Source organism: Panthera uncia, chromosome D1 (assembly GCF_023721935.1).
Source record: "Panthera uncia isolate 11264 chromosome D1, Puncia_PCG_1.0, whole genome shotgun sequence".
NCBI lineage: Eukaryota > Metazoa > Chordata > Mammalia > Carnivora > Felidae > Panthera > Panthera uncia.
This window is the reverse complement of record NC_064808.1, coordinates 69,163,660-69,173,584: the sequence shown is the minus strand read 5'-3', so window position 1 is coordinate 69,173,584 and position 9,925 is coordinate 69,163,660. Positions and strand designations below refer to the sequence as shown.

The window sequence follows — 9,925 nt, the reverse complement described above, 5'->3', positions numbered from 1 at the left end:
ACTCAGTGCTACCTGCTGAAATATATCTATACATCAGCCTGGCATATATATTCTCATATAATGGGTAAACAAGAGGAGAGGGGCAATATTAGCTTGTGGACTTTACTGAGTATAAGGTCTTCTGAGTCCATACAATTAGGAGACCTCATTTAGTCCGGAAGCTTTAAAAAACCGTTCCATGAAGAAGACATTTTAAAGCTGAGACTTGGTGAAGAAACACACCTTAGCAGATGCAGAGCAAAGAGGAGAGAATTCCAGGTCTGCCAGTGAGAAGAAACCTGTGCTCTTGCTTTAACCCATGCAGCCTAGTAAACCCACTCAGGTATTCTTCGCCTCCAGCTACCTTTGAATCAAGTGAAAGGACACCCTCTAAGAGAGATTGTTTTTATTTAAATACAATGGAAACAAATGTATATGCTTGTAATTATCAACCTTTAAAAATAGTCAATGGGTTGGATAAAGGAAGACGTTGAAGACCATCAAGCAGGCACTTTGCTGAGCTGACGCTTGCGGTCACTTTCTGACATGTCCCTCCTCACGAGGGTGCAGAGCATAGAAAGGGTCGGAGAGGAAGACAGAAGGAACGTGAGAGGAAACTGCAAATGAGGGAGCAATTGGCCACATTCACAAAGCTCACCACACCACACTCATAATCCAGGAACACCCCCACGTGGCCCAGAGGCCTTTCTACATATTGAGGCGACAGTGGGGACGAGCTAAAGAGATGACACTGGTTGTCCTCTTTGATACAAAAGAGTAGAAAAATCCCCTCTGAGTCAAGCGCCATGTCATTCCTCATTGTCCAAGAATCATCGCAAAATCCAAGGGCCCAGTTCCGACAGTTCCCCACATCCACCTCCCAGTAATGCTGACCACAGGTAAATGTCTGGGCTCCCCATGCCAGAAAGTATTTTGATCTTGTTGCATTAGTGACAACGTCAGGATGATCGCGACTGAAGAGCCAACGTCTCAGATCTTCAAACAGCGGCATGTGACAGGTCGTTGTTTCATTTTCAAAAAAAATGGGCACTGCAGGAGGAAGGAAACAGTCACATTAACATGGAGTGTTACCAATTCCTGATGGACGTGGGCTTTATATCGTGTCTGGGTTTCGAGCTTTCCCTGGAAACAAGGGCCAGGGCAGTGAGGAAGCTCTAGAAATCTACTGTATGCCAGGGCCTGTCTTCATAATGAGCAAATCATTAATGAGACAAAATAGAAGACATTTATGAATTTTCTTAAAATGTATAAAGAAGAGGGATATTGCTAAGCTCTGGTTTTTTTCCTCTGAAACTTTTAAAATTGGGACATCATTAGTAATTGACAGTAACAGAAAGGAGTAGCCAACTTCTCTTCTCAGAAAAGAAGAATAACTCTAAATAATAGTAATTCCTAAAGAGCGGTCACTTTGCCTCATATTTAAGTATTTTTTACCAATATATATCAAGATAAAATAACCGGAAAGAAAAATTCATGTCTTTTACAAGTAGAATGTGAGAATTTTCAGCAAATGTAATTTTTGAGAAGAAAATTATGCAATAAGTGGTTAGCTTACTTTGTGGGGTTGTGTAGAAGTATTCATTTTCTGTTCTTAACACTATTGATTTATACAAAGTATTTTTGTATTATGTGAATAAAGGATGTACTGTGTAAAGCGCCTTTATTGTGAAACATTCTAGAAAACAAAACTCTCTGCTCATCTCACAGCCAGTAATCACCACATAACCCGAAACCTGGAATATACTGAATGTTCGTGCAGATTTACACGTTTCATACAGTTAACACCAAGTCTCAGCATGATGCACACATCAACTATCTTTTCCTATTGCTTACTTCCAGGTAGCTTATCATAAACTATCATACTGGGTTTTTCTCCAGATATTATTTGTTGGTCCACATATATCATTTTTCCACAAAGGCAAATTGGGTTACAAAATGCCCAGATATGAAATCATCAATCGTACAATGGAGCAACATAACCCATAGACACTAGCTGAGGAGAACGTACGGCTATCCCACCAAAGGGCGGTCTATTACCAAGAAAATGGTTGAGTCTCTCTATCAGCCCCGTGATGGGCCATGAACTGAGCCGTGGATCCACAGGTTGCGGCATGTGCAGCTGCACTGACTCACTCCTGCAAAAAAGAACAGTCACTTACTCTTTCTGAGTTCATTTTCATGACAATGGTGATATTTAATCTACGTCCCAGTGAAGATGCTTCATTAAAATCCTCATAGTTAGCATCGTAAATAGTTATGAATGTAACTCCACAAACTAGGAAACTTAACAAATATCCATTTATTTTATGAAGAGCAAACTAAACCCAATTCTACCTCCTAACACTTAGATCCTGGCATGATATTTCAGGATCTGGTTCTTCACAGCCAAGCAGGGGTTCTGCAAAATGGCTCGAAACTGAGGACATTACAGAAGGGCACTTTGATTTTTAATCCACACTGGTCACCACCGAGATGCTGTGTCCATATAAGCACAGCAAGGGGGTGAGGAGCTTAGCCCGGGCAGAGATTCTGCTCCCAGGTCCCAGCTTCCCTAAGTGCCACAGACAGCCTTTCCACGTGAAGCTGGAGTCAGCCACGTGCTACGTGGGAGCCCAAACCCTACATGGTCCTCCCCCCGCCCGCCCCGTGGCTTTCTCTCCCTTCTCCCACTTTATGCTTCTCGGAAACACCTATTTCTCCCACATAAGCCTGTCACAGCTTTGGGCCACATCCTCAATGTGTTCTTACGTTTCTAAGCATTACAATCGCAGTTGGCGCTTTGTCTACACGCAGCTTGTGCACAGAACTGCCAACCGCACGGGCTTCCACAGAGCCCTGTCCAGCTCCACCTTACACAAAATGACAAACGCGTCTCTACCTTGAGACATGGAAAAATAAATGTATTATAAAATGGGTTCTATTATCATAATAAATTATGCTCCTATTTCAGCACCAATAGCCTGATTACTCTTAAACAATTCTCAAACTTTTAATATAGGTGTAAACTTACCTTTTTAAAGTGTTTTCAAAATGCTGCAAAGAGAAACAGAAAAAAAAAACTCAGTATATGCCGCAAGATTCACAGTAGAGACCTCATTACTTATTCCCAAGAGTGGGTAAGCCCCAATTCCAGGAAATTGTATCATGCACACGGAAACAGAAAGAGAAAATGAACTGTATAGATTCTGAAATTTCTCATTTTTGCCAGGTCCACATACAAATCCACAGTCTTCAAACAAGCTTCTCGGGGCTGTCCATCAGTAAGTGAATGTATATGACAACTTGAGAAGGAGGTATTCTCTAGGATTGTTTTTAACTTGCTTTTTCAGACTTGGGTTCTTATGTATGGCAAGAATACCCTTTGGACTTCTGCATCACCGAGACAGGTAAAACCGCTCCCACAGCATCACAAAGCATCACTGCCAACGCGTGACGCGTGACGGTAGACGAAGAGATTGTGGACGTTCTCCAGGCAGCCCCGTGACTCTCCTCAGTCCTTACCTGGAGCAGCTCCACGTCTGGCTCATGACACGTTTTCTTGAGGTCCTCATACATTCCTCTTAGGACTTTTCCCTTTTGGTCCATGCTGTCCTCACTTGCTCTGAGTTGTTGTAAAATCTCGTTGCTTTCTTTCTCCATTCTCTCTAAATAACGTCTCTCTTCCTCGTAAAGCAAGTGGTACACCTTCCGATATTCAGCACGGATCATCTCCCTCCGCAGAGACATATAACCCTGCGGTGAGTGGGTTGTTTAGATCACAGAGCAGGCTCTCCCTGTCTTATCATCTACTGTTTCTCCTCTGACATTTAGCAATTTGGTGCTTTCTTGAAAACAGAAATTTAGGGACATCTTTCTGCCCCCTGATCCCCTTTTCTGCTCATTTGGTTATTTTTTGGCACTAGAAGTGAAAACTTGACTCTAACTCCTTCCCCCAAATATCTATGTTTTCTTAATAATAGGTACTTGTGACTTAATAATTGTCCTGCCTAATATGCTAAGAATCCTCATTACTAAATCCATTTCATCTCTTGTATGCCCAGATATTTTAGCTACAGACTAACTCGCTTTCTGAAAATAATAGCAAACATTACTTCCTAGAATAAGATAAGACCTTTCTAAAATGTTTGCTTCCATATCCACAAACTGCAAGCAGACCAGAACCTTGTGTGTATGAGTGCAGCTTAACTCATCCTGCCCAAGGCTCTACACCCCCTTTCTTAGCTGACTTCCACATGTCCTTAGAGACATTGGTCAACAGACAACCACCTTCCAGTATTAATTCCTCTCTTCTCACTTTTTTTCACTTTATCTTTCCCTATTTTCCTCCTAACATTTAAACGTGGTTTGTTCATGCACGTAGTTTTGAAATTAAAACAAACGTACTCGGTTGACCCGATGTCTTGGCTTTTGTGGTGTCATTGTTACTCCAAAAAAGCCTACTTCTTGTTCACAGGTATACATTCACTGGACTTGTTTATGGAACTCTCAATCATTCTTCCAATCAGTGAAATCTCTCTTTTATTCCTGTTTTAATGAGATTGCTCTTTATCTCCCCAGAACCTTCTTTGCTGAATCCACATGAGTTGTTACATGCACGTTACAAAGTTCTTTATATTTCATCAGTCCTTCTTGCTATAAACCCTGCATACCCTGGGCTTCAAGGAAATCCCTGTCTCCTGGTTTCTTTCTAACAATTTGCCTTCTCCAGCTACTCTTTCCCAGCTGGAGTTACTAATACAGGGATTTCCCAAGTTATCTTTCCATGTGAAAACTTTTTACTTTTCTTTCTAAAAATTCCCATGTGAAAACCCTCTGCTCCAATGCCTAAAATTTTCCAACAATTGTGAAATGCCCCTGTCCCATCCCAATCTTTCACATAGGTTCCAACCTTACGCATCCAACTGCCTACTGCACATTTCTTCTAGGATATCTCACAGGAACTTACAGTGGCACATTTCTCAAACAAACATTATCTTAACCCAGACCAGCCATACCTCCTCCATTTCTAACCTTGGTGATGTTCCAAATTCAAGCAAATCTGGTGCATTTTTAAATTTTATCCATTTAAGATTCTACACTCAAACAGATAATATTTTCTGGCATTTCTCTACCATAAAGACTGTCCTTTGAATCCTTCCATTTCCCATTATCTGTGTTCAATTCATTCCCCAAATTTCCTTTCAAGGTTCCTAAACAGCCTATTTGCTTCCTTGACTTTCATTTTGAGGTCTTCCAATCAATCATTATTCTTTATAAGTTGCTATCTGAATGAACTTTCTAAAAAAGAATTGTGATATCTCTGCTTTAACTCCTTCAGCAACTTTTAACTGCGTTCAATATGTTTCAACTTCCTAGCATATATTAGATGAACCTTCAGTAAAATGACACCTAATTATCTCTATGCCTTTATCTATCCATTTGGATACTTCTCCTTATTACACCAGTTAAACTTCAGTATTTTAAATGAGTTTTTGGTTCGTCTTACATTCAGTTCACCCACTTAGCATGCTTACTTCAACTGTGCTTCTCATAAATAGGTCACACTCAATATTTAGATCTGACTTCAAATGTCTCTAGTGTTACTCACTTTCTTTTATTGTCTTCATAATGGAGAAATACAGGCAGGTGTGGGGAAATCCTAAGTTTAGTGTGAGATGTGTTTAATTACCTCTTCCTAAAAGCTATTTTCCCAAATAGCCACATGCCTTGATTTCTGACATCATGCTGGTGTCTGCCCAAAGTGATATTCCATAGTAAGTCTTTTCTGACCACCGTATTGAAAACTCAATTTTGTCAAAGCTACTTTCCTTATTTACTTTCCTACTGTATTTTTCTCAAAAAGCAGTTATCATGATGACTCATACTCTAAGTTTTATATTTTTACTTGTCAAATACCTTCCCCAACTACTGCATGAGCTCCTTGACTGCAAAGAAATCTGTTGCTTTTGTCTATTTCTATGTTGGCTTGGAACAGTTACTGAGACACAGTAGGCACTGGATATTTCAAAGAAAAAATATTGTAGGTTATATACTTAATGATATCATCTTTAAGTAATGAAGATAATTTTGTTTTATCACCTTGTCATTCACACAGCCCCATTTGATTCCTTTATTAGTGCTGACAAGGTTCCCTCATACTGTTTGTTTATATTTCCATCAGGAAATCTTTACTTCCTCAAAAATACAGATAGGCTTTTGTTTCACATCTTCTACTAGTGGCATTCAATCCATATTTTTGAATCCACAAATGATAGATCTGCATTCCTCTCTCATTCATTAGGTCACATTTTGAAGTAGCCAATGCTACTGTTTCAAGCCATATGTCTCAACACTGCATCTCTTACAGTACATGTGTTAACCAGCATGAACCTTTTAGGATATCAACTTCTTCAGGATTCCTCTAGCTGTTAGGCTCAACCCTCACATATTTATCTGCTTGATATTCTCATGAGTTTACAATATCAAATTGTCCAATCATTAATATAATCAGAGAGTATCTTCTGCACATTCAAAGATTTTTTTCCTTCTAAGAAACCCTGTATTTATCTCATGTATCAATTATTGTCTCCCATTATGATAGTGATTTTCCTATACCTGTTGGTGTGTTATGGTGTTATCCAGGAAATAAAATCTTTTAGGTGGGTTTTTTGGTTTTAGGAAGAAAGCCTCACAATAATGACGTACTTCCCTGTACATGATTAGGTAGAACTGATTTGCTATTGGTTACTCACTCATGGAAGACTATTAACATTATGATTTTAGCTCAAGTTTTTATTGTATAATCACTGTGTGGTTGAAGCTGGTACTAAAGAAAAAAGAATCCCTTGCTTACCTCCCATGCTCTGATTTTGCTGCTCTCTCTTTTTTGATTTCTCCGATTTTCTTGTGTCTTTTCCCACACAGACCTCATTTCTTTCAGGAGCTTTTGCTACAAAAGAACCATGAATGTGAGCATCAGAAACACTGTTATTGAAACTTCCATGTCATAACAGATAGAGAGGGGCAGGGAATGCAAAATATATGATTATTAAAGAGAGCAAAGTGCCAATGCATTTCACTGCTAAGCTCAATGTCAAATATGGAGGACTTTTATAACGACATAGTAAAGCTACAGTTGGAAAGGGTGTCTCACCATGGAGGAAACTGGCTGTCAAACTTTACATCATAAAACCAATTTTCACTAAATGAACCTATCTCACCTTTTAATGGTCCTGTTACCAGTTATCATCTCCTAATACCCTATTACTTTCGTGGAGAGACGGTGTTTCTAAATAGAGTCTATTAGTTTAGGCTTTGTGTAATTATGGTTATAATGGACAATAACCATTCCTGAAACTAACAGATTTGTCTACCTTGGTCTTCACAGTTCCAACTATGATCAACATTATTATCACCATCAAGCTTGAGTTGTAAGATTTTAACTGTGGAAATGTAAATGCTGTAGGACTGAGAACATCCTTTTTTCAATAGGTTATCCAAGTGTCGGACACATGATGCCAGTTAATACCTGTTCAGTAAGATGAATGGATGAATAAATTCTTTTTTTCTAGTCTCTCAAATATCAGATCCCCCATATTCTGTCTCAGCCATTGCTTACCCGGTATTCCTCAGCGGTCCAGTCAGTGGAACAATGTCTGTGGGCCTCATGCTCCTTTGACTTACAGCACAGCAAACAGAGCAGGTCCTTCATAACCTCACAGAAGAAGTTCTTAGTTTTCATGTGTATCTCACACATCTGTTCTGCAGAGCTCGGTAAGTGGTAAGGTCTTGCCCGTCTGGCAAGGAATACCCGTGTCTTCAAAACAATGTTGGTTTTGAAGTTCGTTTGATGGGATGTTTCCCTGCAGACAGGGCAGGAAGGAGGATGATAGGCTTCCTCCCAGAAGATACAAAGACAAGGCATACAAAAGCTGTGCCCACAGCCTATAGTGACCGGGTCTATGAAGTACTTCACACATATGGAACAAGTGAATTCATTCTGGAAGATGTTGGAATCCATATTTCTGAGGAGACAAAGGAAAGAAAGAGGAAATTAGTTTGTCATAGGCCTTTTAAAGAAGTGAATATTCAAAACTTTAAAAAATACCAAGAGGTGGGGGTGCCTGGGTGGCTCAATTGGTTAAGCACCTGACTTTGGCCCAGGTCATGATCTCATGGTTTGTCAGTGTGAGTCTGTGTTGGGCTCTGTGCCGACAGCTCGGAGCCTGGAGACTGTTTCAGATTCTGCATCTCCCTCTCTCTCTGCCCCTTGCCCACTTGTGCTCTCTCTCTCAAAAATAAACATTAAAATTGTTTAAAAATATATTAAAAAATACCAAGAGGTGTAAAAATTATTTCCTTCCTTTATTACGAATATCCTAGTATATATAGCAGGACACGCTATATATTGCATATAACAGATGCTGAGGAAAAGACAGTCCTCATGATATAGGTCAGATTATTGATTTGTCAAACATGGCCTTCATACCAGAGTTCCAGCTCCCTTGTACAATTCCAAATTTGTTTATTTGTGTCTTCCCTTCTAAGTGGACCTGGGAATGTAGTACAGATCCAACCACCAGAACAGAGCATGGATCAGATTTCACCTAATGCAATCATCCTTATCCCTTTGCCAGGGATTGGTTATAGGCCGCTTGACCCTATTTAGCCAATGCTATTTGAAGGAAATGCTATTATGAGGATTTTGCGAAGTGTTTATTGGCTCCTGAGAAGAACCATAAGGAAAAGTCAACTGTTTCATGCCCCTCTGGACAGTATTTGAATGTGATGCATGAGACTGTCATTTTGTTACCACAATGTCCACCTGCCTAGAGACCAAAGCATACACCCTGAGGATGACAGAAATGGAAGACCTGGGTGTGTGACAATGTCATCAAGGCATTAAAGTAAGCCACTCTGGGACTGACCATAAATACATGTAAGAGGAATTAAGGAAATAGAAAAATCATTTTACAATCATGATGATCATCTTTTCTGGCAAGAATCATCAATGGATATGAAAAACATTGGTTAAAACAGGACTCATCCAAAGATTGTTTATTAATAAGTTCTTCGCTTTATTGCCAGCTAATATATTAAATCATTTATTGAAATTTTTAAAAATACATGATTTTAGTTACCATAAATTGTGACTAAATATTTAATTATATGATTGCTGTTATCTTTCCCATCTGGAAGGACTTGAATGGGAGAGACTGTATACGTGCAAGGCTGAAAATTCATTTTGGGTCCAAAATAAGTTGGAGTTAGACATAAGGTGAATTATTGCTTTACTGAACAGTTATAAAACCAGCTTTACAATACCTCTTTGAAAAATAGGTAGCAACGAGGCAGTAATGCTTACAGATATATTTATGAATAACAGTTTGTGGGAGGAGATTCATGGCTTTCTGCTTGATGAACACACGATTTTCAGTGACATGGAACATAAAGCCTTCTACCCAAACCCACCCATCTGGAGGAGATAGTTTGAGGGACAGGAAGAAAGTTTAAATTTGCCCTGTGTAGAAGGGCCTAGAAACTGGCCAAGAATTCATTCCAATATAATCATTTCTAGACTGATAACATTAATGATAATATTAAAGTGATAATAGTAGAAGCTAATACTGTTTTCCAATTCTAGGCATGGATTAACTCCTCTTACCTGGATTACCTGTTTTAGTCTCCTTAATAATGGTAGCAACTTATTTTCTGTTTTTACCAACACTTTATAATGAATAAGCTTGACATAGTATGAGTAAAATAAGTTACTTGTCTAAAAGTCACACATTGAGTAAATGACTGATCCCATACTCAAATATAGATCTTACTGATGGAAAAAAAGACAACTCTGAGCTGTAGTGTCCAAGATTAATATTAAATCAAGCAGCATTTACTGATCTCTGAATTGTAATGACAGTAATCTATTTCATCATGATAAAAAAAA

The 9,925-nt window shown here is 39.1% G+C and overlaps 1 protein-coding gene across 1 annotated transcript; it reads right to left on the bottom strand.

Moving 5' to 3' along the window:
• Positions 1 to 411: 411 nt before the first annotated feature.
• On the bottom strand, positions 412 to 7,999 carry LOC125929460 (tripartite motif-containing protein 43-like). The gene is made up of 6 exons (XM_049640683.1): positions 7,598 to 7,999; positions 6,833 to 6,928; positions 3,502 to 3,750; positions 3,011 to 3,033; positions 2,038 to 2,135; positions 412 to 1,029 (listed from the first exon to the last, which is right to left on the bottom strand). The coding sequence occupies exons 1-6, from the start codon at positions 7,997 to 7,999 to the stop codon at positions 536 to 538; spliced, it is 1,362 nt and encodes a 453-aa protein (XP_049496640.1). The 3' UTR covers positions 412 to 535.
• Positions 8,000 to 9,925: the final 1,926 nt, after the last annotated feature.